General features: G+C 34.0%; 3 protein-coding genes and 1 non-coding gene across 5 annotated transcripts; 2 read left to right on the forward strand and 2 right to left on the reverse strand.

The window, feature by feature from the left end:
* Nucleotides 1-420: 420 nt before the first annotated feature.
* Trnar-ccu (transfer RNA arginine (anticodon CCU)) lies at nt 421-493 on the reverse strand. Its single transcript has one exon. It is a non-coding gene; the product is annotated as a tRNA-Arg (tRNA).
* Nucleotides 494-751: 258 nt separating this feature from the next.
* LOC140047492 (uncharacterized) lies at nt 752-4,546 on the forward strand. The gene is made up of 9 exons (XM_072092536.1): nt 752-921; nt 1,349-1,393; nt 1,569-1,611; nt 1,718-1,741; nt 2,042-2,095; nt 2,271-2,344; nt 2,731-2,798; nt 3,146-3,204; nt 3,669-4,546. The coding sequence occupies exons 1-9, from the start codon at nt 873-875 to the stop codon at nt 3,727-3,729; spliced, it is 477 nt and encodes a 158-aa protein (XP_071948637.1). The 5' UTR covers nt 752-872; the 3' UTR covers nt 3,730-4,546.
* Nucleotides 4,547-5,588: 1,042 nt separating this feature from the next.
* On the forward strand, nt 5,589-21,528 carry LOC140048128 (glycerol-3-phosphate acyltransferase 1, mitochondrial-like). Of its 2 annotated transcripts, XR_011845055.1 has the most exons (20): nt 5,589-5,793; nt 9,234-9,409; nt 9,688-9,801; nt 10,589-10,659; nt 11,441-11,598; nt 11,883-12,091; nt 12,354-12,490; nt 12,878-12,974; nt 13,216-13,264; nt 13,490-13,570; nt 13,718-13,800; nt 14,041-14,154; nt 16,889-17,063; nt 17,671-17,741; nt 18,113-18,425; nt 18,734-18,879; nt 19,478-19,660; nt 19,982-20,174; nt 20,367-20,616; nt 20,706-20,733. XR_011845055.1 is itself a non-coding variant. In XM_072093163.1 (19 exons), the coding sequence occupies exons 1-19, from the start codon at nt 5,748-5,750 to the stop codon at nt 20,540-20,542; spliced, it is 2,592 nt and encodes an 863-aa protein (XP_071949264.1). In that variant the 5' UTR covers nt 5,589-5,747; the 3' UTR covers nt 20,543-21,528. The 2 variants fall into 2 exon arrangements, 1 of the variants encoding a protein (XP_071949264.1); XM_072093163.1 differs by having other exon boundaries at nt 20,367-21,528.
* Nucleotides 21,509-25,917, reverse strand: LOC140048130 (cytochrome P450 26B1-like). Its single transcript, XM_072093164.1, has 4 exons — nt 25,614-25,917; nt 23,704-24,201; nt 22,915-23,343; nt 21,509-22,372 (listed from the first exon to the last, which is right to left on the reverse strand). The coding sequence occupies exons 1-4, from the start codon at nt 25,815-25,817 to the stop codon at nt 21,986-21,988; spliced, it is 1,518 nt and encodes a 505-aa protein (XP_071949265.1). The 5' UTR covers nt 25,818-25,917; the 3' UTR covers nt 21,509-21,985.
* Nucleotides 25,918-26,962: the final 1,045 nt, after the last annotated feature.

The following is a 26,962-nucleotide window of genomic DNA, read 5'->3' on the forward strand; positions in this document are numbered from 1 at the left end:
AATGGTAGTAGGTAGCCTATATTCTTCGAGGTACGTATAGCATTATCTGCTATCGTTTACCTAAAAAAATGACAGCATGTAATATATAATTTTGAAACAGTGGGGAACGCTTCTTGAGTGAAGGTGTGTCCACGGATTAAATTATAATATAAGTATGTAAAAGAAAAGTTTGCATTCAATGCTCGAGCCTTGCCAATTCATGCAGTCTAATATTCTTATTATTTTATTCTAATTATATTATTAATTGTAATTACATTTTGGAAATCCCAAAATTAAGCACAAATAAACAAAAAAGTTATAATAGACTTTATAATTTAGGCAAATTAATTTTAAAAAAATAATTACTGTGAGTGTTTACTCGTTTAATTATGCAATATTGATATTTAAAAAAATAAATTTTGTTTTAAGAAAAAATAAAAACACCTCCGACGGGACTCGAACCCGCAATCCCCGGCTTAGGAGGCCGATGCCTTATCCATTAGGCCACGGAGGCTGCACATGGTTTTGCCAGACTTATTACAAATAGGTCATTCATAGTTAATTTTATTGAATTATATTTTTTTTATATTTATGTATTGTATTTTTTTAAAATATTTGTCTATGATACTCTTTTTCTTTTTAAATAGATAAAATTATTATTTAAATTATATTTAAATAACGCGTCGTTGTCAACAAAATAATTGACAATGATCTTTGGTATCAATACATTTTGAACGAGGATTGATTTTACGTCGTCGTCGTTGGTGGCGGTAGATAATGTAAAGCGCAGAAAAGAGTGTAAATAATACAGAAACCGACGAGCTGAAAAAAACATAAATAACGAAAAATAGCACTTAGATATATTACTGTAACTAATTTATTACAGTCGTTATATGATGGGACGAAGTCGAAGTAGATCTCGTTCGCCTCATGGAAGAAGAGGTAATCAAGTCTCTAGGCTAGGAGGCCTTGTCTTATGTTATTAATTATTATGATGAATGAGATGATGACTGTCGTCGGCCCTGTCTGTCACGCTAGGAGGTTAGGCTTAGTTCAGTACTCGGTAGGCCTAGAGAGGAAGAGTAGCCTAGGCCGCCTAGATAGATAATTCTTGCTAAGCCTGAGTAACCTAAAGACAGACTAGAGTCTAACTAATCTCTGTACACAGAAAAGAACAGTGTCGGAGAGTGTGTACGGATGCTGAGTCAGTGTACATTTGTCATTATTATCATATTTTTTGTACATTCATTAATATAGCCTATTAATAGTAATACAGTAATTTTTTATTTTATTAAGATCATGATGATTGATGGAATGGCATAGTTTTTATAATCTTTTTTGTTTAGTTTGTTTGTTTATTTTTTTGCAGTTAGGAGGAGATCTACATCTAGGGAAAGACACCGAAGACGAAAAGGTAATCTATGAATTAATTGAAATTATTATTATACGGTTAGGCCTATTGTTTTTGTTTAAAAAATACTACATACCTTGAAAATTGTTTAGCGATTGTATTAAATCTATATTCCGATATCACCTTTCATCAACATTCTTATTAATTTGATGATGATATTTTTTTTCTACACATCAAGATGTTCAAAGGTCTCGAAGTAGATCCCCCAAACATTATAGACGGTAAGGAAATAACAAATTACAGTAATATTTTTTACATTTACCATACAAACATACAATCTATAATTTACCACAAAATTAAATTCATTTTACTTTTGCCCTTTTTTAGGTCTATATCCCCAAGACGAAGAAGGTTGGTTTCTGTAGACAACAGGTTGGGACCAGGGAGGTGAATTGGGACTGAAAAAATACATTTAGAGATATGAAGCCAAAGCTACCAACAGCACAGTTTGTTGTTAATCTTTTTGTACATCAAATATTAGTTTATTAACAGTGAAGACAGATTTAGGCACCTTCAAGTTTTGGAAAAAATGTTTTATTTCAACAATAGAGGGCGCTCTGACTATAAATAATTTTACAGTAGTATCACCCCTGTAATAATTACGACTTATAATTTGACATTATAAAAATGTCTTTGTAACTTTTACTACAGGTCACATTCAAGGTCACCAAGAAGGCAATACAATAGAAGTCATTCCAGGTCAAGGTACAGTATAATTTAATGACCTACAAGTACAATTTAGACCACTGTGTGGTCCTTGACCACATTACACTGATGTGGTGGTAGACATACTGTACTCTCGTTTGATAGCAAGTTTTGATTTATTCATTTTAGTATTAACATAATGTCTACTTGACATTTATTATATATTTGTTCATAGATCACCTACCCATAGTAAAGGAATTAAAGACACAAGTGGTCCATCAGGCCCAAAGCCTAAGGATAAACTAGATGGTAAGTATACTTCACATATCCAACATCCTTAATGCTTACAAACAGTAGCTGTAATTCATATGTTTATAGTTTAATTTGATTTAATTATAATGATGTTGTTTAAACGTTTGCATGATGAACTAGAAAGCCACTTGGAGAGTGCATACCTCCGCCTACTGTAAAATTCTCCTACATAAGATTTCTCCGGGAAAAAATATATATATATTTGTGTGTGTCTTTTTTTTTCTCCATGGTCAAATCTAAAGTAGCACAGTGGATTGGTCATTATCATAATAGACTGTCTTGTGACAGGCTTATTGTACTGTTAACCAAAGTTATGCTGTTTATTATTTAAATGTAAATAATCAATATTGCTATTAAAGTCATTGTTTTATTTTTACATTTAGTACCAGTTACCGAAGAAGACAATGATATGATGAAATTAATGGGATTTTGCAACTTTGACACAACTAAGGTAATTTATATTGAATATGCTGTACAAGCAAACACCATGCAAATGGTATATTTAATGTGTATTGTAAGGCTCCAATGCACCAGTCCACTGTAGCTCTTTTAGCTAACATGGTAATGCATACAAGTATGTTTACATAACAAAAAGCTTTTGTATATCTTCTTTGATACAAAATAAATCCTAAACAAACATTGACCGATTCGTAAAAACATTTGGATGTCGGGTCTTGTTGTGGAAAGAAAATTAGAAAAAAACAAGGATTACAAAATCAGAATCAATGGGTAAGATGAGGTTACCTACAGTATCCAGAAATTATGCTAAAATTATAACAGCTCACATTAATTTCTTAGGGCCAACATGTTCCTGGTTCTAACAATGCATCAGCTTCAACTATTAAAGTAAACAGACGCTACAGGCAAGTGTACAATATTATTTGTTTGTTTATTGGAGCTATTTTTTGGAGTCGAGTGGGCGAGCAGTTAAGTCAGTAGCATTGCAACATTTATTTTCTCGGATAAGAACTTACATTTTTGAGAAGTTTAAAGAGCCCTATAATAAAAGTGGAACGAACCCACACAAAACAAAAAAAAAAGTTTAAAGAGCCCAGGACAGAATAGAATAGTTGAGAGTTAGCACTGCTCCATCTCATCCCCTGTCTTTGTGGACAGAAAAATTAGTGCCTTTTGGTGACACACCTAGCCACTGCAATTTGAAACGATGTTGCTATAGAAAGTGCATGGTATACCAAACATTAAACCAATCTTCTGCCTGACTAAACATCCGTTTAGTGTGTCATCCTGTGGCATTTTATTGATGTTTATATATTTATTTTTCATTTCTATGGCACTATTTAACATTGTTAAACTTTTTAACCAACAGGCAATATATGAACAGAAGAGGAGGTTTTAATCGACCATTAGATTTTATTGCATGAGGATACTTACATGCAGTTATTTACCTATGTGAAAGGTCTAACCCTAACCAACAGGCAATATATGAACAGAAAAGGAGGTTTTAATCGACCATTAGATTTTATTGCATGAGGATACAATTTCACTGAGAATTCAATTCACTTGCGGAACCAGTTTAGTGAATGAGAAATGTGTACATGAAGGTCATGCAGAAACAGTCAATAGTCTACTACTAACAAACTCTTTTGAGTTTTTTATTCAGTAATCAAGTATTAAACCATTATCTGCTACAGTTGTTAAGCTTAGAAATAATATCTATTTTATTTATTATAAAACGAATTGATACTGTTTGAATAAGTACAGTCAAGTAGTCTTCTTTATGAATTAATGGACAATTGTAGCCAATTTAAACAAAGGCAATTACATGCAGTGATTTACCTATGTGAAAGGTTTATGCTTAAACCATAGAGTTTGTTGCTGCTCCGTGTAATGGTTAAACTAACTTATAAACATTACTTTGAAGGATGTTCACTGATTTTCATAATATGATACCAGGGAGGTATACCTCCCTGATAATACTAGTCCTTTTAATATCAAGATTTTAATCTTTAGTCTGCACTTTGTTTACTCAAGTCATGCACCTAATACATGTATGAGTTTGTTCACCACTAACCTATAGTCTGGTGTAGTATACATACAACATTTAAAAGACAAATGTCTCTAGAAGTCAGGAACTTGTATACGTATGTATTAAAATTATGTTTGTGGTAATAAATGCATTTTTATCTAAAATTATAAATATTTGTTTATTATTTCAGTAGTGGTAGCTAAGACCTATTAGTAGTATACCCAATTTAAAAACAGAACATCTCTCTAGAATTCCGGAACTTTTATACAAATAATATTTTTGAAAATCTAGGCCTATTGAATAAAAAATATTTGTATCCTAGCTTATACAGTAGTAAAAAATCAAATTATGTTTCTGGAAATAAATGCATTTTTATCTAAAATTGTGGCTATTTTATTATTTTACAGTATTAATACGTAGTTTTAGGTAATATTTGTTATTTTAGATTTAAAAAAAAGTTTTACATATAATTATAATAGTAACCTAGGTAATATATGTTTTTTTATCATAGAGCCATAACAAATACTGTTCATGATATTCTTGGTGAGCTATCACTTTTGAGAAAACACAACATGCTGGCATCAGCTACTAAGCATGTGCTCTCCATGCTAACTAGTTCATGGTCACCAATCGTCTCGCATCGTGCGGAATAGTCCCGCATTTGAAAGTGATTTTAACACGCATTTTCCACAAACACATGCGTGATCACATATACTTTGTCCCTTGAGGGGAAATATGCATTCAAATTACTGTAATTGCATTATTAAAAAGGGTCGGTGGTGTGTTGCATCATCGTCGTCGTCGGTTCAACAACGTAAACATATATTAAATACGGTGCCATTGGTATTTTTGTATAAAAGAAAATAAACCCAAAACATCAATGTTTTTATTTGAAATTAATGAAAGATATATGAAGGGGAAACCCCCATTAAAAATAGCGTTCTCAAATTTTTGTAGAGCAACTTTAGTTGATTCCATTATTAAAAGGGAAGTAGTCTTAGATTTATTTAATATTACTTGGGTATTAATTGTACTGTATAATAATATTACTGTTAAATCTAGTTACATTAAATATGTTACAGATTTGTGTTAATTCAATAAGCAAATGTTGCATTTATTTTGTTAGGTTAACCTCACGTTTAAGATATAGAATTAGGAATGTTCTATTATTTGTACGGTACGTGATTTTAATCAAAGAACTTTTATAATATAACACCGTGTAGCCGTCTGATCCCATTGCGAAATCGTAGCCGGTGGAGGCCTTATCTACCGTTGTCTAATTGAGATTCTTCCAAACAATTAATTTTGTTGGAATGTAGGATGATACGAAACCTATTACCAAAAAAAGGGTGCATTCACTAATACAGTATTAGAAGATTCTTTATATCAATTTCGAGAAGAAATCCCGGCGACATGCTGCAGCCAGACATCATTCATCATCAGCAGCACGACGAAAAAGGTTAGTCATCAGTTTCAGCTGTTTACTGTGTGTAGTAAATCAATAAATCAAATCAAGCCGGCCTGGCCTAAGCATGATAGGCCTAGGCTCTAGCTTGTTGCAGTAGGCCTAGTAATAGCACTGCAGGCCCACTGTAGGCAATGTAATTATGATAAAACAGGTTTTGTACTGTAGTAGGCTAGGCTTAGTCTAGCCTAGAAGTGGCTTATTATTTATTATAAAAGCCTCACTAAGGCAGCCATGATGATGATGCAATCAAAAGAATGTGTATGGATGGATGGTTCCACCAAATAGCCTCATTTCATACTATTCTTATACTAGGCCTATATAAAGTACATGTGAAATTGAATAGAGACAGCACTCAGGGACAAATTTCATTTAAAAATTTTGTTTAGCAAAATTGCTATTCAAACTGATTGTTGAGTCAAGAAACATAGTTTTGTATTGCATTTTTTGCTACACAATTTGCGAAATGTGTAGCAATATGGTTGTTTTGTATAGCATTTTTCTATGCTACACTGGCGAAATTATTCCCTGAGCACTGCAAATGATATAAATCTATGCATCTAAGGTATTTATTAAAATCGCATTCTAGTAGTAGTATAGAAGAGAAGCCGATCACTCCGGCCACGCTTCACTCCGACCGGCGTATCAGTTTAGCGCGATGTATGCACACTCCGGCCGCTATTCCATTCGACTTCCTGTGCAAAGGGGCCGTTAGTATAGAGCGCCCATATCTACGTTTTCTATACTGTTCAGTGTTATAACAAAAAGAATTTAAATGGAACTAGTTGAATATTTATTAGCAACAATTTTACTTTTTTCATTAACATTCAAAGAAGTTGGAACTGCTTTTTCTTTCAAACTAAACTTAACTTAACTTTTTCCTTTCAAATAATCAAATACCCGTCTAATTAATGCTTGAATAACAATATTTAATTTCTTTCTATGTACATTTTATGGCTTTACATTAACATTAAAAATTAGTTAAAAATTTTTATAACACTTTATTTTGCCAGTACCCATACTTACTATACTAATTATAGTTAATAACAATATGTAAAATATTAATAAATTTATTTCAAATAATCAAATATCCGTCTAATTAATGTTTATTTTGATTCTCTACAAAAAACGTGTCTCGGTTGTAAAAGACTCATTGGGCGCTCCATAGCTGCGGCCGGAATGAATCGCGGCCGGAGTGAAGCGCGGCCGGAGTGATCTGTATTCTATAGAAGTATATAGAAAATGTTGTTAAAACCATCTGTAAATTGTTATTTAAAAACTTCATTACTAATTATTGGCTTCACTCCAAACATATTTGCACTGTATGCAAACAACACTTTTACTTCCAGTCCATTTTATATTTTTAATTAACCTTATTGTGAGCATGTTCTGAGGTTGTTCACCCCAGTAAGTATATTTTGACCACAGATTACAAACCACCATTCTGATTATTTCCCAATAAATGAGTAAAGTAATATTGTGGTGCTAAATAAATTTCCAGGTCCTTGGAAATATTAAGTTCAACATTTGAGATTGCACCAAGATATGGCAAAAGCAATGTACTACTAGTTGCTGCTCAAAATAACAATCTTTCATAATAGGATTAAGTTAAACATTAAAAAAACCTAGTACCCTGGTTATTGTGCATGAGTTGGGAGTCAGGAAACTAGAAACAATGGTTTTCCAAGCATATTATTGGTAGTCTACTTAAGTGCTTTCCGGATATTGTCTGTAATTTATGTTGTGCAAATTTAACCAGGTTTATGCATGCTACAGTCCCATCAATTATAAATTAGGTTTTTGTTTTTGTAAACCATATCTTATGGACTAAATTGTTTGTTTTTTCTTCTTCTATGGCTAAAATTGGCCGAATTCTCAGAAGCTTTCAAAAAAACTTATTAGGGACTGATAAATACAATACCTGTACCCAAGAAGTTAATTTTGCTTGGAATATTAAATAGAAATGGCAGTTCTGCAGTTCAATATATAACCATTAGCACAACTAATGATTGTCATTTTCAAGTTCATTGGTCAAAGTGGTGATATGGCTCATGTATAAACACATAGCCCAGCAGACAATACTGGTCCTCAGTGATATGGCTGCTCATGAATAAACACATAGCCCAGCAGACAATACTGGTCCTCACACACAGTGGTCACATGTACGTTATGTTTACTCATGTTAAATATTTATTAAATGTAATTTTCTAAATTTGTATATTTTGCTTTTGAAAGATTAGAAGAAATCACTATTTATCACTAATGCATCAGTAGGCCTAATGTGTCAAATGTATATATTCTGAGCCAGAGCCTGACTGAGGCCTACAGTATATGAATAATTTCCCTATGAAACTTAAACTGTACCAAAGTATGTTTTGTTTTCATTTCTCCAATATTTATTGTACCCTTGTGTAGGTAAATATTATTTAATATAACTGTATCATCCATCCACAAGTTCAAATACACATTGCCATATAGTCAAACCCACATAACAATTAGCCACTAAAGATAAACAAAGTTGAAGTAAACTGATTAGCTATTTGTTTATTGATCATCAACATGATTAGATTTGTTATTTTATAGCAGAAACTGTGATTGTCCATGCTTTGTTTTGAAATGATGGTCCAAGGTTTCTTTCGTTTTGATTGGCTGACAAGAAATCAGTACATAATTGTTGGTCTGTGTTATTGCTTAAGATAGTGTTGGTGGAATTTGCAATTTTTTTTTCTATACCATCTACTACGTAACTGTACAAACATTCTATAATTTAGATCCAGGGTAGCCTACTGTATCAGTAAGACGGGTTTTGTAGTTTTTCTTGTTACTTAGGTAAGATTCTTAATGTGATTTTTTTATAACTCATCATAGTGTACACTAGATTCTGGTCATAATAAATTTGGGGCAATTATTTAATTAATGCTTGTGAGTGTGAGAAAAAGGGGTGTTTCTTTGAACTTTATTTGAATACCTCTCATACAGTTAGATCAAGACTTTGCGCTGCAATTACTAGCTGCATTATGGTATGTTGCCCATACTTGTTTGATGCAAAAAATGACTTTTGGATAAAAATGTGCTGTAAAGAGCCTTTGAGCATGATTATTCATGAAAAGGGTGCTATAGAAATGTGGAAATTATTATCACCATACTATAGATTACTCATATGGGGGCTGCCCAAGGATGCAGTCTATCTGACTCTTGAAGTTATCATCTTCATTTTGAAATTGTAAACAGGAAATTCAAAAGGACACTTCTTAAAAAATAATTCTTGTTTTCATTGATGTAATTACAGATATAAGCACAGAACCAAAACACTTCTTTTAGAAAACTTGATATGAAAGCTAAAAAGCAACCAAAAAACCACAATCAAATGTGATTCAAGTTGTTAACTCATGCTTAGTGTGTTTACTTATAAATATATTCCTTTTTTCTTGCAGGTAAACTAAATATGGAAAGGTTAGATGAGGTTTATAAAAAATGGAGCAAATCTGGACCAGGAGAGACACGCGTATCGAATCAGAATATCCAAGGAAAGGAGGCATGGCTCAACAAATTTGGTGAGTTGCCGACAAGGAAAAGAAGAACTAAAGGACCAGCATATTCCGTAGCCTTGGTAATCAATCTTATTTACTTATTTCTTAAAAATAGATAATAAATCATTAAAATGGATAGTAGCAGCCAAACAATAAATCATGATAATAATTAATGTTAAGTCTAGCAAATCTTAAATGCCATTCTGGTTCGATAACCATTTGGTTAGCACCTGTAACATGCTGCTGGCACAAGAGAACAGGTGTGTAGCCTGCAAATTTGCTACTGGGACGACACGCGCCTCAGAATCCCCACTAAAAAAACCACCTCTTAAAAACTTATCTAATTTTATATTTTTAGGATCTTGTTCCAGAAGTTGTGAATTTCAAGACCAAACCACCACCACCATCGTATGAAAAGGAGCAAAGAACGTTTAAAGGACGTTGCTGTCCACGGTGCAGTCCATTAAGTAGAGTAAGTATGAACAACTTAAAGCTTGGTTTCCAATTGGACGCAACAAAGTGATGTACATGATTGGTCAAATTGCTTGCGATGTGCTTACGTCCTTGCATTGCATCCAACTGACAACCAATCTTAAGTGTGGATAGTGCAACTTTTTTAACGTGGATCAATGTTAGTTATTTAAAGATGTATTGTCCCTTGAAACACAAAAAATGAAAAAAAAAATATTCTGAATTTAAATTGGCCATATCAAAGTAATATTAAAGTTATTCACTTTAAGTCGAAAATTCCAGCCAAAAACAACAAGTTTACGTAATTAACAGGTAAAATTAATTTGATTACATTTCGTCTGGAAAATTGTCACAAGCGAAAGTAAACAAAGATTTCAAACCACGAGTATGCATTATGCATGATGCTAATTTGGATTGTTTACAACTCGTCACGGATAAGAAGGTGTTTTCACACAGATCATGAAGAAGTTTTATGATGATGCATACAGAGTAGCCAAACAAGCGCATTGCATTATGAGATATGTTTAAATCGAAAACTTTTACTGGAAGTCAAAGTTATTTTTTGAACAAAAAAACGTCTGTATTTCGATTAAATTATTTTTTTTTGACTAATTTTTGGTGAAAGGTAATAACTATTATGATCCCTCAAAATGACCCACTTTTTTTCGAATTATTGAAACAACAATTTTTTTTTAATTGGTCGAAGGGACAATAAATCTTTAAGTATGACTGTACTGTATATTGCAACCTGACTACACTATATAAAACAAAAAACCTTTGTTTTGCAGGAAGTTCTTTATAATGAGAATATACCAGACATGGGTCTTTGCAACGTCCTCAGAATGCCATTGGAAAACAGGTATATAGTTCTACTTTAGAAATATTAATATATCCTTGGAACTTCCAGATGGGTTTGAGAACGCCTTAAGTCTGATCTCAAATTAAGTATCTGGGGTATAACACTATTTATAGCTGATTGTTATTAAGGATTGCGCAATATATATCCATTGTATTCAAATAACCACATGTAATATTGAGGTGTTTTTTTGTTCACTTTTTTCCTGTAGCCTGTTAAAGTTGTTGAAGTAGAAATTGCAACACACTCATATCTGTTATTTATTGCAAGACAGATAACATTATACAATATGTCTGAATATGTCTATCCAGGGTTCGCTCATCCCTAGTCTGTCAGACAATGTTAACAGCTGATTTGGTACTTATCTAAAAATACACAACTAATGTCTGTCTGATATTTTCAGAAGGTATTATCACAAAAGATATGTTTTTCACATAAAATAATACTTTCACATTTTGATAAGTTTTGCAGGCCTTTTGGTTTTAAATGCCTGCCATAATGTAATTTTTTTTAAAGAATTCAGTTGTTGATTAATAACAACAAGTCTTTTTTTCTACCAATTCCTTAAAGATATATTGTCGCCCTAGCAAACAATTTTTTTTTTTCAAATTTTTTTTATTATATGCCATTTTAAATGTCACATAGTAATAAAAATGTAATTCAAAGCAAAAAAAAATATGTTTTTAGTTACAAGTTTCTTTTGTCTTTTTATAAGTGAAATTTCGTGTTTTTGGGGGACAATACAGCTTTAATTATATATTTATCCTGATATATTTTTTGTCAGAACTGGTGTTGTTTCATACCTTCTGCCAAACCTGAATCACATTATGAAGAGGAATAAAAATCATATTTATCCAACAAAAGATGAAATGATCAGTAAAGTATCGGAGAGTGGTAGAGTCCATACAGCAATACAAAACTGTGCAATTTTAGATGCAGAAGGTAAGAAATATAGATTTACAATCAATTATTACTCAAGCACATAGAGAGAGAGGTTTGAGGATTCAGACAAACACCTTTTGGAGAGTGCTCTTTTAAAACAATAGACCAACAGCCTAAGTAAATGAGCCTAACTAGTGTTTTTGTTACAGGTAGACTCTAGTTGGTTTAGTTATGCAGGACTTATTTCCCACTTATTTCCAGAGTTTCAATGTTGAAGTCAGCCAAATATTTAAATAGAATCTAAATTGTTAAAGGTTTATTTAATTTATTTATTATTTTTAAAGGATTAACAAACAGAGAAAGGGGCGGCTTAAGTAATTCAGAAGGAAAACATGGCCGTCGTCTAAAACGGATCTTGGGAACTATGGTGGCTAAGATATCATGTGCGCTACTCAAAGTCACTAGTTGGGTTCTTCTCCGTGTTCTTGGAGTATTCCTTCTTGGTGTTCAAGTTCACAAGGGTCAAATGGAGCTGATCAAAGAAGCATCAAAAGTTAGTTTTAAGAACATTTCTTGTTACTTTTATTTATTTAATTTCACTCCAAACCAACAGAGAATTATCGCCACTAACAGGCTGGTTAACAAATGTTTTTAAAGGATGTTTAGAAAGTTATTGTGTAAAACATAACAGCTGAATACTGTAATACCTTAGCATGTTTTAGTATACTAATAATAGAACATCAAATGGCATTTTCTATGAGTACTGGACCTGAGCTACTATGTTACTTCATATAGCATTTTATTTATTTCTACAGAAAGGAGTTCCTCTAGTGTTTATTCCAATGCATCGTAGTCATTTAGATTATGTGCTTCTGTCATTCATTCTTCATAATTATGGTGTTAAGGCGCCGCACATCGCAGCAGGAGACAACCTTAACCTTCCAGTATTCAGGTGAGCACAAATTGTTTTAAAATAATATTTTTGACATAATTCGGAGATTTAAACAATAAAATTAATGTTATACTTTGTTTTTTTAAGAAATCTGGGTGAAATACTGTGTTTATAAACTGTTGTTTAGATATCATTTATACTTGATATATACCATACTTAACCTGATTGTAGTTAAGTCTGCACTTTCTATGGGAATTGAGTCATACTATAGAGCATATGAATGGTCTGTGTATTCCAAGAGAAATAGACAAATCCGGCTATGGAGTATCTTGATTCTAACCAAAATTCATTCATCCATCATTTTTATATTTTATTTTTTATTGGAATTCGTTTTGTTTCTTGTTTTCACATAATTATTACATAAATGGTACTTTTTCGTCATTTTAGTTGGGTTCTTCGGAGCCTTGGTGCCTTTTTTATTAAACGAAAACTTGATCGAGATGTTGGCAAGAAAGATCTTGTGTACAGAGCTGCTTTACATACAGTAAGTTTGTGTTTTTTTAACATTAAAATAACCTGGACTTTCTGCATTCTCACTCCTAAGGACTATCAAAGTATATTGATTGAAACATCGAGAAACTCAACAGTTTTTTTTTTTCAGAACTAGATACACGTCTAGTTACGCCAACTTTATATCAACATAAACTAACCTGCATATCAACAACATAATCTTTATAATACACATTTTATTTATTGTTTATTGTTATTTTTTAACCTTTTTGTAGTATATTGAAGAGGTTCTTCAGAGTAATCAAAACCTTGAATTCTTTATTGGTAAGTGAAAATTAAGTTTACCAATGACAATGATTAGTCAAATTACTTACGTTAAGTAAGTGAAAATTAAGTTGATTAATGAAAAGCGACAGAGTAATTATAGCTTGTGATTGGTCAAATCACTTACTTTAAGTAAGTGAAAATTATCTCATTAAAAATAACTGAAATTGATTTACAAGTTTTGAAGTCAACAAAAAGTAACTGCTTTTGTCTGACTTTTTTCAGAGGGTGGAAGGTCAAGAAGTGGAAAAGCTTTGTCGCCAAAAGGTGGATTGTTGTCTTGTGTAGTTGACTCTTATTACGATGGTTAGTAACAGTTTAACTTATTCAAAGTAGAATTTTTGTAGAAGTACTATATTAGTAGTTCATAAGTACTACTTTAAAAACTCATGTTTTGGAAATTTAAGTCAGTTTTACTCCCTGGTAAATAATTTATATGTATCTTTCATATAGGAGTGATCTCCGATGCCTTTATTGTTCCCGCCTCCATAAGTTATGAGAAGATTTTAGATGGCCATTTTAACAATGAACAAATGGTGAGGAAATTCAAGTTTTTTTTTGTCTCTGCACACATCCAATGTAGTGTTATATCCTTTCACATTAAACACAATAGCCTCTGGATAAATACTTGTCTGCTGAGTGCTAATATCCATTCACATTGAATAAAGACACTGAAGAGATCCCATTCACATCAATTAAAAAAAAATGAAATACTGCTTATATGTTGCCATAATCCAGTACTTCTTCTATTATAACATTTTGTTTTTTTTTAATAGGGTTTACAGAAAAGGAAGGAAACATTTATGATGGCATTGCGTGGAATATATGATGTTTTAAAGCATAACTACGGCCATGTCAAAGTAGACTTTGCACAACCATTTTCATTAAAAGTATGTAGCTTTTCTTTTTGGACTATTCATTTCCTAGTTTGTCAAAAATAGATCATTTAAGCACCTAGAAGTACCCCACTGGATCTGCACCTGGACAGTTCATCTCTTCAGACCTTATTAAAGCACCTAGAAGTACCCCACTGGATCTGCACCTGGACAGTTCATCTCTTCAGACCTTATTAAAGCACCTAGAAGTACCCCACTGGATCTGCACCTGGACAGTTCATCTCTTCAGACCTTATTAAAGCACCTAGAAGTACCCCACTGGATCTGCACCTGGACAGTTCATCTCCTCAGACCTTATTAAAGCACCTAGAAGTACCCCACTGGATCTGCACCTGGACAGTTCATCTCCTCAGACCTTATTAAAGCACCTAGAAGTAACCCACTGGATCTGCACCTGGACAGTTCATCTCTTCAGACCTTATTAAAGCACCTAGAAGTACCCCACTGGATCTGCACCTGGACAGTTCATCTCCTCAGACCTTATTAAAGCACCTAGAAGTACCCCACTGGATCTGCACCTGGACAGTTCATCTCTTCAGACCTTATTAAAGCACCTAGAAGTACCCCACTGGATCTGCACCTGGACAGTTCATCTCTTCAGACCTTATTAAAGCACCTAGAAGTACCCCACTGGATCTGCACCTGGACAGTTCATCTCTTCAGACCTTATTAAAGCACCTAGAAGTACCCCACTGGATCTGCACCTGGACAGTTCATCTCTTCAGACCTTATTAAAGCACCTAGAAGTACCCCACTGGATCTGCACCTGGACAGTTCATCTCCTCAGACCTTATTAAAGCACCTAAAAGTACCCCACTGGATCTGCACCTGGACAGTTCATCTCTTCAGACCTTATTAAAGCACCTAGAAGTACCCCACTGGATCTGCACCTGGACAGTTCATCTCTTCAGACCTTATTAAAGCACCTAGAAGTACCCCACTGGATCTGCACCTGGACAGTTCATCTCCTCAGACCTTATTAAAGCACCTAGAAGTACCCCACTGGATCTGCACCTGGACAGTTCATCTCTTCAGACCTTATTAAAGCACCTAGAAGTACCCCACTGGATCTGCACCTGGACAGTTCATCTCTTCAGACCTTATTAAAGCACCTAGAAGTACCCCACTGGATCTGCACCTGGACAGTTCATCTCTTCAGACCTTATTAAAGCACCTAGAAGTACCCCACTGGATCTACACCTGGACAGTTCATCTCTTCAGACCTTATTAAAGCACCTAGAAGTACCCCACTGGATCTGCACCTGGACAGTTCATCTCTTCAGACCTTATTAAAGCACCTAGAAGTACCCCACTGGATCTGCACCTGGACAGTTCATCTCCTCAGACCTTATTAAAGCACCTAGAAGTACCCCACTGGATCTGCACCTGGACAGTTCATCTCTTCAGACCTTATTAAAGCACCTAGAAGTACCCCACTGGATCTGCACCTGGACAGTTCATCTCTTCAGACCTTATTAAAGCACCTAGAAGTACCCCACTGGATCTGCACCTGGACAGTTCATCTCCTCAGACCTTATTAAAGCACCTAGAAGTACCCCACTGGATCTGCACCTGGACAGTTCATCTCTTCAGACCTTATTAAAGCACCTAGAAGTACCCCACTGGATCTGCACCTGGACAGTTCATCTCTTCAGACCTTATTAAAGCACCTAGAAGTACCCCACTGGATCTGCACCTGGACAGTTCATCTCCTCAGACCTTATTAAAGCACCTAGAAGTACCCCACTGGACCTGCACCTGGACAGTTCATCTCTTCAGACCTTAATAAAGCACCTAGAAGTACCCCACTGGATCTGCACCTGGACAGTTCATCTCTTCAGACCTTATTAAAGCACCTAGAAGTACCCCACTGGATCTGCACCTGGACAGTTCATCTCCTCAGACCTTATTAAAGCACCTAGAAGTACCCCACTGGATCTGCACCTGGACAGTTCATCTCTTCAGACCTTATTAAAGCACCTAGAAGTACCCCACTGGATCTGCACCTGGACAGTTCATCTCTTCAGACCTTATTAAAGCACCTAGAAGTACCCCACTGGATCTGCACCTGGACAGTTCATCTCCTCAGACCTTATTAAAGCACCTAGAAGTACCCCACTGGATCTGCACCTGGACAGTTCATCTCTTCAGACCTTATTAAAGCACCTAGAAGTACCCCACTGGATCTGCACCTGGACAGTTCATCTCTTCAGACCTTATTAAAGCACCTAGAAGTACCCCACTGGATCTGCACCTGGACAGTTCATCTCCTCAGACCTTATTAAAGCACCTAGAAGTACCCCACTGGATCTGCACCTGGACAGTTCATCTCTTCAGACCTTAATAAAGCACCTAGAAGTACCCCACTGGATCTGCACCTGGACAGTTCATCTCTTCAGACCTTATTAAAGCACCTAGAAGTACCCCACTGGATCTGCACCTGGACAGTTCATCTCCTCAGACCTTATTAAAGCACCTAGAAGTACCCCACTGGATCTGCACCTGGACAGTTCATCTCTTCAGACCTTATTAAAGCACCTAGAAGTACCCCACTGGATCTGCACCTGGACAGTTCATCTCTTCAGACCTTATTAAAGCACCTAGAAGTACCCCACTGGATCTGCACCTGGACAGTTCATCTCTTCAGACCTTATTGTCTTGTAGAATAATTCTATTGTACAGTTAGATATTAATTTTCATCCAAAACATTTTCATGCATGTTGTTTAGGAATACCTAGAGGCACCGCAGGCCCCTGCCACACCTGTAAGTGATATCGCAACATCTGGCATATGCAAAAGTAAAGTGAAGAGGGCTGGAAGTGACAACTCACTATATGGTACAGATATTGTAGTAGAAGACACAAGGCAATTGGTTAAGGGATTAGCAGAACATATTGTTTATGGTAAGATTCTATGACATTAGAAAACAAAAACAACCAGTAAACATATTTACCAATTGAACTTTTCCCTTAACACTTTGACAGCCAGAGGTTTTTCCAGTTAGAAACTGCCACCGCCAGCGTTTATAGCCCAATTCGATGTTTTTATTAAAGCTGATTGAAACTATGTATGTGATCTGATTTACATGTAATTTAGACTAAAATAAATATAAATGAATATAAATATTTTAGGAATTCCTTTAGTAAAGGGGTATTCAATTAGTTGCGAACTTTAAAATTGAATGATGTTTCTTTTATGCTGAGGTTTGAATGGTAAATGCAGTCAACTTCAGTTTCTTTTTTTTTTTAATATTAAAATTTATAAAAAGTTAAGTACTACTATTTTAGACACAAAATGTAAATGTAGACTGTTGATAGCCCTTTACAATTAGAATACTGTAATTTCATTTATTTAGACCAAGTAGAAAGGTACATGTTTTTGTTTGATGTCATCTTCTTGTTTCCTAAAATCAAGTATATAGAAACAATTGATTTCTATTGGCTGATGTGTGTTTAAAATTCAAAAGAAAGTAATAATACCATGAATTCTAATCTCTGTTTTTCTCCACAGATTCAGTACATGTTAACACTATTATGAGTACAAACATTGTGGCATTTTTACTGCTCACAAAATTCAGAGAAGTAAGTACATTTGATTAACAATATGAAACAGAGGGCTTGTCAGCGCCTTTCAAATCATTTTAATTTTTACTATTTATTTCTTTGAAAAACATTTTTTGATGAGAAGGTTGTAATCTATTTCTTAAGCTCTGTCTAAACTAGTTTGACCAAAAAAGTGTGATGTACCCCAATGTGAAAGTAATATGCCCAAATATTGTAGTGATATGACATCATCATGTCCATATTTGTTTCACATAAAGTTTGATAGTGTAGACAGAGCTTTATGGGCTAAGATTATGATTAACATTTTTGTCACTACTACAGTCCTGTTTCTGATGTACTTATCTATAATCATATAGTTTGTTTGTTATCCAATTGTATTGTTGTTGCAGGGCATAGCCTTTAACACTTTAGTGAAAGAACTAGACAAGATGAAGGAGGGTATTGCATCTAGAGGATACAGCATTGGTTTTACAGGCACATCAACAGCAATAGTCCATCACGCAATAAGGTTGCTGGGAGGTAACCTTATCCGTGTGGAAAACGTGGTGGTTACTAGCAGCACAGGACCGGATGTTATTTCAAATGAGAAGTCCAACAAGGAGAAAGAATTTGTTACTCCATTACTAAGCTTGCCAAATGTTTTTGAATTATCATACTATAGCAATACACTTATCTCAGTTTTCCTCATGGAATCTGTTCTTGGTAATTATGTTATTTTCATATCCTTTTAGTCAGTTTCAATGTACATTGTACAAGGGCTTTTTCATTCAATTTCTTTTATTTCGGAAATATTTCATCCATATCAAAAAAACGTACAAAAAGAGAAAATAAAATTTGTAAACTCTAAGCTTAAATATACAGGATGCTTCTCCATCTACTATACATTTTTTAGTTATGGAACATATGTGCAAACACAAGCAACAAGAATATTACAACTACTCAACATATGCTGCATGATTATGAAAAGACAACATAGAGTTTATAAATAGAATATTTTTTTTTTGTTACAGCCAATGCCATTATTGCTGAATGTGGAAGTACACAGCTAATGTTTAATACATGCCATTCAAGTCCACTATCAATCTGTAAGGATAGGCTTCTAACAAGGGCTATGCAACTTTGTGATCTCTTACAGTTTGAATTCATCTTTGCTCCGGTAAGAAAGAAACAACAATTTGCCTTAAATTAATTTTAACTATTTATTATTTTTTTAATGATTCTAATTTTACACCAATCATCCAGAAACTACTTAAACCTCCGCCATACGGTTTTATGAAGACCTTAACAGTGTGTAACTGTAATAAAACAACTTACATCAAGAAAAATAACTCATACCTTCTCAAACATATTCTATAAGTTGATGAACAGAACACTACTAATTGCTTACCTATATTTTTGATAAGAAAAATCAAAAAGCAATAAAACTAGACCTAAAACGATGTTGTTCTTCCATCCTCTGTCTACCAAATGAATCTGTTACAAGCATGACTAAACTACATAGAAATAGTCTTATGCTTAGGCCCAGTCATAATAAAGTGTATGCCTAAGCAAAATTGAACTGCATTCGTACACCAAAAAATAAATTTAATCAGCATTGCTCGAGATACTTTATGAAATACATCATTGCCTTCAAAATACCTCTTGTGGGCTAATGAGCTCTCTCAACATTGTTCAGATATTAATGTTCAGTCAGCATGTTTGTTGTAACGCCCTCCCCACAGCTATAAATAATACTTGGTATTATTATTTATTAGCCTTGTGGAAACTTAACAAACGTTATCAATGATGCTATTGAAGAGCTAGCTGTGAAAGGGGTGATTACAGTTAAGGACTCGATAACTGGGTTTAAGGACCAACGATGGGTGCGCCAACTAGCTGCAACTACGGGTTGGGAGAGCGACGAGAGTGATTCAGTTAATAATAGCGAAACAATTGAGGTAATTAGTATTTAAAATCTGTTTTTAGAATAAAGGCTTTTAGTATAGACAGATTGGCCCATGCCTTTCCTGTGGTCAATGTAAGCACTGGACGAGAAAAGCTTGTTAGGATCAATCAAGGTGCTTTAAACAGTCCTGGCTTAGTTTCATCCATCATTCAGATTAATGTAAAACTAATTGACATTGTCGTTCGGGACAGACGTCGGCCATAAACAAAGTTAGCTGGTAATTAGATATCATAGGTAATATGTACAATGGACTATATATATTGTATTTCATTATTACAATCTGTTAAGAATGTATTTTTGTTTTCAATCTTAGATTAACATGTCATCAGAAAACAAAAAGCAGTTGCAATTCTTGCAGTGTGTTCTGGGACCCCTCATTGAAGGTTATTGGCTATCAGTGTGCAACCTGGTTCGTCTCTTGGACATGGACGTTGATGACAACACATACATTAGAATGGTTAATATGTATGCAAAAGAGAGAGTTGAAAAAGGATTTGCTGTCTTTAGTAAGTAGATTTTGTTTTTATTTTGTAATTATGCAGGCTTTGATATATTTTTTTAACTCGTCTAGTTACAGTATATATTACATTTTTGTGGCATTAATAAATATCTAAATATTACATTTCATGACACATTTCATGTTTTTACCATGTTAATTTACAATTTGTAATTTTGTATTTGTTTATGATTTTGTTTAGGTGAAAGCTGCAGCATGGATACCTTGCGTAATGCTGTGAAAGTGTTTCTACACTGGAAAGTACTCTGCACATACTATGATGCAGAAAACATTAAAATGCTCCAATTAAAGGAGCCATATCGAGACGAAGCTAAGCTTAGTGTTCTCATCGATAAGATAGAGGTGTTCCGTGTCTAATAATGCATGCCATGTAGTTGTCCAAGTAGATTACCACCAGCAAAGGCAAACCAGTGAACATTGATAAGATAGAGGTGTTCCACATTTAATAACGCATGCCATGTAGTTGTCCAAGTAGATTACCACCAGCAAAGGCAAACCAGTGAACATTGATAAGATAGAGGTGTTTAATAATGCATGTAATGTAGTTGTCCAAGGTGATAAATGTCACATGTGTCATAAATTTAAAAATATTTATGAATGCCTTAGTATAGAGGTGCTGATTTGTATACAAAAATCTCAATTCAACATTGGCGCTTTACTGGTGCTTTTCATTCAAAGAAATTTATTTAATCTGAACCTGTTTTTATAAAGCAATTATATTTCAAGGAAAATAACATCTTGATCAAAAATATATATATATAGTAGGTCCCTAAAATATATATATATACTAGGTGCCTATAAAATACATACAGTAGGTGCCTATAAAATACATACAGTAGGTGCCTATAAAATACATATACAGTAGGTCCCTAAAATATATAGAGATTGTATTTTTAAAAAGGAGTTTGTTTCGGAGAGAAAAGTGTAGTGAAAAATAACTACTGTAAATATTGAAATACACTTCTGCCATTTTTTTGAAAGTGACACTATTTGTATTCAAATAAGCTTTTATAAAATCTCAATGTATAAGCCTGACAAATGTATGCATTACAGTACAGTATCCATTGATCTGACCAGTAAGAAGCTAGTTTTAAAACGGTCAATACAGTATGCATTGATCTGACCAGTAAGAAGCTAGTTTTAAAACGGTCAATACAGTATCCATTAATCTGACCAGTAAGAAGCTAGTTTTAAAACGGTCAATAATATTGGAAAGTTCTAGTTCAACCAGTGTATATGAAGTGTAAAGTTGTTGTTTTCTGAACAAGTTGTTGGAGAATTAAAAACAAAGCAATAATATGTGTTTGGAAAAAATGAACAATATATAAAAGGCATTTAAAATATTGTTGGTTGTCTTGTGTGATTATTTTTTGTTCTGTGCATTGCAGAAAACTTTCGACAAGATGAAGACAAAATACTCTTTACAAATGTTTCATTAAATATAATTATTTTTATCCAAAAAAAATCATTGGACATAAAAAGCAGCAAAACTCTGTTCCCTATACACATATTAATCACACCAAATGTTTTTTATAATAATTTACAAAGATAAAGAATTTATTGTTTGTTTAGCAATTATAATTTCACTTTCATTTCGTTATTTTCGTACTTATAATATAATTTTTCGTCACAAATAAATTAATAAGATATTAACATAATTTACAATATGAATAAAAAGCCAATAAATACTGTATTTACTTGTATAAATGTTACTGGTCGAACGAGTCTGTAGTAGGCCTAAATGCTATGATTGTTTTCATTATGTGTTATTTAATAATCTACTGTGCAGCAAGTGTACATTCAGTCTATCTTCTTTGTTGACTCGATTTTCGTTTCTTGTTTTTCTTGGTTATTCCTCATAAACTTTACCGGTAGTCCGTTCTTTGGGTGCGGTACAGGTAGAAGAGCTATTTTAAGATCTGTTGTCAGTAAACGCCAATTGCATTTACGAGTTAGTTCGATGGTCAAGATTTTTAGAAATAATATAGCAAGATGTTTGCCGATACAACTTCTAGGCCCACCGCCGAACACGCAGTAATTGTAGCGGTTTGAAATGACTTTATACTCCTTTTCGTTGTTGATAAACCGGTCGGGGTAAAATTGGTCAACGTTATCGTAATAACTTGAATACCCCATTGTTTCTCGGATACTCCATAATAGTGTCCAACCTTTTGGTATCTGCTTGCCCTGAAATTATACAAACCAAGGATATTTAAATTACCTCTTATACTGATTGTGTATGGTTCCATATAGATACCACATGGATTTAGTTCACATTCACATTAATTTAATTATCAATGAATACTATGATGTATAAGCAACAGATGGATAAATACATAATAAAGTAACATTGAAAAAGATGAATATAACTAAAAGATGTAAAATCGTCGCGTTAGTCCCTCATGCAATGATCGCAATCAAATTAATAGCTTATCTTTGATGACGCAATTGAACATTTTTTGGTGACGATATAGAGGGCAGCAGAATCTTTCTGAACAATTGTTTTGTTGACGATGAAATGGAACCGTGCAATTATAGAGGTTCTCTCTACGTACAATTGAATTAGGCCCATAAAGTCGAAAGAAAAATCAACTTAATTCCAATAGGATCCTTTAAGACAGCATAGACAATCACAACAAACAAATACAAACAAATCAAACACACATAACAATAATAAGAACACTTTAAGTAGGACATGGAATGTATGGCGTATATACGTTATATCCTACCTCGAGCGTAAAGGTCTGTAACACCTTTCTGAACCCGCCGCCAACCGGTGGGGTAAGCCTCAAAGATTCCCTGACAACCGCAGCTGTGTATTTCAGGCTATTGATCTCTGCCAAACTCAACCCATGAACATTATCCAATGAATACAATCCGCTCTCTTCCAATTCTTGTTTTATTCTAGCAACGACCTCTGGATGTCGCGACAGATTCATCAGTAACGTAGTGGCTGCACTAGAGGTTGTCGAGAAACTAGCAAAGAGGAGCTCTAAAACGACGTCTTTAATGATCTTGTCGTCAACGTCATCTTTCGTCTCGTCCATGTACTCCATAAGAAGCCTTAATGCGGTTCGGTCTTCTAATGAGTCTGATTCCCTCTTCTTCCTAACACTGGCTCCAATTCGTTCCAGAAGTATTTCTCGTGCTTTCATCCCCTGAAATTATATTAATATTATTCTAGAAACTTATCGCCGTCTTAAATACCATCCGTGACACACCCTGTGGAGGGACACACCATGTGGCGGGACACACCATGTGGAGGGACACACCCTGTGGAGGGACACACCCTGTGGATGGACGCACCCTGTGGAGGGACACAAACTTATAATGATTTAATTTGTACGCGTGCGATAATTAGTTGTCTATATACGATAAATGCAATGAAGTCTTTAACTTTAAAAAAAATAGGTACATATGAGACCCAAACTTACGGTAAATTAACTTGAAATTAAGTGATTTGCGTTTAAAAAAACGTTTGAGAATTGTGTATGGATAATAAATGTGTATAATGTTACCTTGTTTAGGCCCGATCCTGGAATATTGATTGGTAAGCAGAAAATATTGTCGGAAAACACTTTAAATGTTTCTGTAAGACTCAATATTTCAGTTTTTGAATAGTTAAATCCACATAAAGTTGAACCATTAACACGGAATATTAATTCACGCATCTCTGGGTAGACGGTCACCTTTTCTTTTGAGCACCAGTTTTCTAGAGTTTCGTCAATTTGCTTCTGTATCGAAGGAACATATGACTCTAGAGCGCTGTGACGAAACGCTTCCATAATGCGTTTACGAGCGACTGCGTGCAGCGTGCCAAACATCCCGCTTATCGCGTGTTGTCCGAGGAGACTACGCGTCGAGGTCGGCAGTGACGGTGCAAGAATTTCATTTTCTAACTGGAATATCTTTTGCAGGTTTTCCGCTCCATACACCCGGATAATAGGTTTCCCCAGAACATGCGTCTTGAATATTTTACCATGTTTTTTAAAACGTTCTTCGTAAAATTTTGATCCCTGAAATATAACACAACACATAATAAATAAGCACACAAATGACGACATACATAATCTGTTATTCTCCCATCTTCATTTTTAAGTGCTTTGGGACCATCTGTTGATTGTTAAAAACGCTATATAAATTTGACAACATTAACATTTGAAGATTTTTTTATAGTATAAATTGATCCATGGATCGATCCAATATAAGTCATGAATATTGTTAATTCCCCAAGTGGGTGTTATTGATGACATCATCATCATCATTCACAACATTCTTCGATTTAACAGAGCTCTAACAACCAGCTAGTTCTTCCATGTACGTCATTCTTCATCACTCTACTTCTTGCGCCAACAAATATAAAGATTCCACGCGTTCTATGTGACATTAAAATCAACCACGAATTATTATTTAATATTAAATATCATTCGGTTAAATGTAAATATTACATAGCACACCCAACTGACATTCAATTAAATGTTATTATAGTGTTCTTGTGTAGGCCATGTTTGGATTTATTTAGACTAGAAGGTCTAAATAAATTAATAAAAACTATTCGCATAGCGCGCATACAAACAAGCACAGAACTAAGAACAAGAAAATGTATTTTAAACTCAATATCGCTAATTCTTTATAGATGATTACAGTGAGTATATTACCCAAAAATAAATGATCTAGTTTTTTTAGAGGTTAAGTTTATGCATCAATGTATTTTAAATACTTAAAATAGGGCACATGAGGGTTTAAGTGGCGATCTTTTGTAGTATTTTTAATAGCGTTAAAAAATGCTATAAACCAATGACTGTAAAAGTAGAGATAGGCCTAGCATTGTGATAACGTTTTTAAATAGGACAACTATAGTCTGTCTTAAGTAGGATATATTTATTGTAAATCGTAAAGTATGTCAGTGTTTGTATCAGGACCAATAGGTAGTTTTAGGAACCATTGTTATGATAACACTTATATAATACTTTGTATTTTTTAGGACACTGCGTGTCCGCCGCCAGTGGCGTCAATTTGGATCCTCTAAATCTTTTAAATGAATAGAAGAATACAAGTTATTGGTGTTAAGTTCAATTAAATAGGCTACACCGTCGGCGGCGTCACGATCAAAGTACACACACTCAGAAATTGATGGCTCACCTATTTAAAATACAGTTTTAAGAAAAGTCTACTTTTTTTAAAATTAAAATCTATAGGTATTTTTTTAAACAAAAATACATAATTATTTGATATTTTTTCGATGATTTGTGCATCGTTTGTAATCAATCTTGAACAAATTGTTTTAAGATAATGACATGGACATGCCCCAGTGTGCGCGCGCGCTTTATAATTTGGCCTACATTTCATACAAATTTCGTTTAATATCATCATCTAAATGCATTTAGTCACTCAAAAAGTTAAAATTACAAATAGCTTTATCACCTACCTTTAGTATAAGTTGAAATGTCTCACCAATGATTGGCCAACCCATTCCCCCGCCAGGTAGTGGATCTTTACATGTACTATCATACTGCAGACTGTGATAAAGATTCCAAAAGTAGTGAATAGCGCGAAACAGACTATACACCAACAGAAACAGTGCCACTAACTGGATAAACGATGAAATCCAGCTGAATATTAAATAAAACATTATATACTGTAAATATACATCAGCTAGCCTCTGAGTGGATATATTTATACCTCGTGATTCAAATTTGTATGATTGAATGCGATATTTTGGATAAGCTCACAAATCTTATTGCATCTACTAAAATATTTTGCGTGTTGTTCTATGCGTTTTGGTAATTATGTCTTCATGCATGAAAAAAATGCAGAAAACCCTATTATACAGCAATCCATGGTCACTGCTTTCTCAACAATACGAATTGTACCGATAAATTTGTCTCCTTTATCTATTCAAGGATAGCCATCCAATTGGTAGCTTAAAATATTTTTATATAATTGGAAATGTAACTAACATCTAACTCTTTCACAGTGGGGGAAACAATTTGTCTCTATACAAAAGAAGTACATTCACCTCATGACGTCACAATGGTGGAATAATTATATACAATAATATTAGCACTGGTGTCTGGTCGCATTAAATAGTGATGCTAAAATTAATAAATTTGACTGCATATAAATAATGAATTACTGGCCTTGATGCGCGTCAGATTATACTATTTAAAACTAAGCGATATGCTATGAATGACATCGTAAAATAAATACTTTATTTCTCAATAACAATCCCACTCTAAAGGGATAAATTACCCACTAGCACAAGCAATAACAGCATACCCTAAGAATGGGAAATATGCATGATAGATATTAGGACAATAATAATAGGAAATACTTGTTATCTTTTGAACCAACTAATACTTATTTCTATCTGCAGGCAATGGGGACAAGAAACGTGTTATAGGCATAACCTATACACAAACATTTCCAATAGACTAGTGTAAACACTTTATTCGATCTATCTATTATATTATCTATCTTTTTTTATACTGTACATTAATTCAGTATTAATTATTGGCCTACTTTAATATCGGTACAATGTTTGAATTTTATTTGTATTATTATCTGGTGCATTATGGAGAGATTTAAGAGTGAAACGTATAGCTACGTACGACATGACATTATCATTATGTTTAATCTGCCACAAGTAGGCCTAATAATTAAGTAATCAAAATAAAAAGTTAAACCAAATAAGTCCTTAGTTAAACAAAATCAGACATTGGGAAAATTAAGTTTAGCGCCCCCGTTAGGCGTGTAATTTTTCTCACGCATTGGGGG

Source organism: Antedon mediterranea, chromosome 4, assembly GCF_964355755.1.
Source record: "Antedon mediterranea chromosome 4, ecAntMedi1.1, whole genome shotgun sequence".
Lineage (NCBI taxonomy): Eukaryota > Metazoa > Echinodermata > Crinoidea > Comatulida > Antedonidae > Antedon > Antedon mediterranea.

Bases quoted from the DNA above. Each gene is read 5' to 3' on its own strand.
- LOC140047492 (XM_072092536.1), top strand. From the start codon at position 873: ATGATGGGACGAAGTCGAAGTAGATCTCGTTCGCCTCATGGAAGAAGA. The intron at 1,394-1,568 runs GTAATCTATGAA...CTACACATCAAG, and splicing joins AAGACACCGAAGACGAAAAG to ATGTTCAAAGGTCTCGAAGT. The intron at 1,742-2,041 runs GTTGGTTTCTGT...CTTTTACTACAG, and splicing joins ATATCCCCAAGACGAAGAAG to GTCACATTCAAGGTCACCAA.
- LOC140048128 (XM_072093163.1), top strand. From the start codon at position 5,748: ATGCTGCAGCCAGACATCATTCATCATCAGCAGCACGACGAAAAAG. The intron at 9,410-9,687 runs GTAATCAATCTT...TTATATTTTTAG, and splicing joins CAGCATATTCCGTAGCCTTG to GATCTTGTTCCAGAAGTTGT. The intron at 19,661-19,981 runs GTAATTAGTATT...TTTCAATCTTAG, and splicing joins ATAATAGCGAAACAATTGAG to ATTAACATGTCATCAGAAAA.
- LOC140048130 (XM_072093164.1), bottom strand. From the start codon at position 25,817: ATGTTTTATTTAATATTCAGCTGGATTTCATCGTTTATCCAGTTAGTG. The intron at 24,202-25,613 runs GTAGGTGATAAA...GTTATATTTCAG, and splicing joins CATTTCAACTTATACTAAAG to GGATCAAAATTTTACGAAGA. The intron at 22,373-22,914 runs GTAGGATATAAC...GTATAATTTCAG, and splicing joins TACAGACCTTTACGCTCGAG to GGCAAGCAGATACCAAAAGG.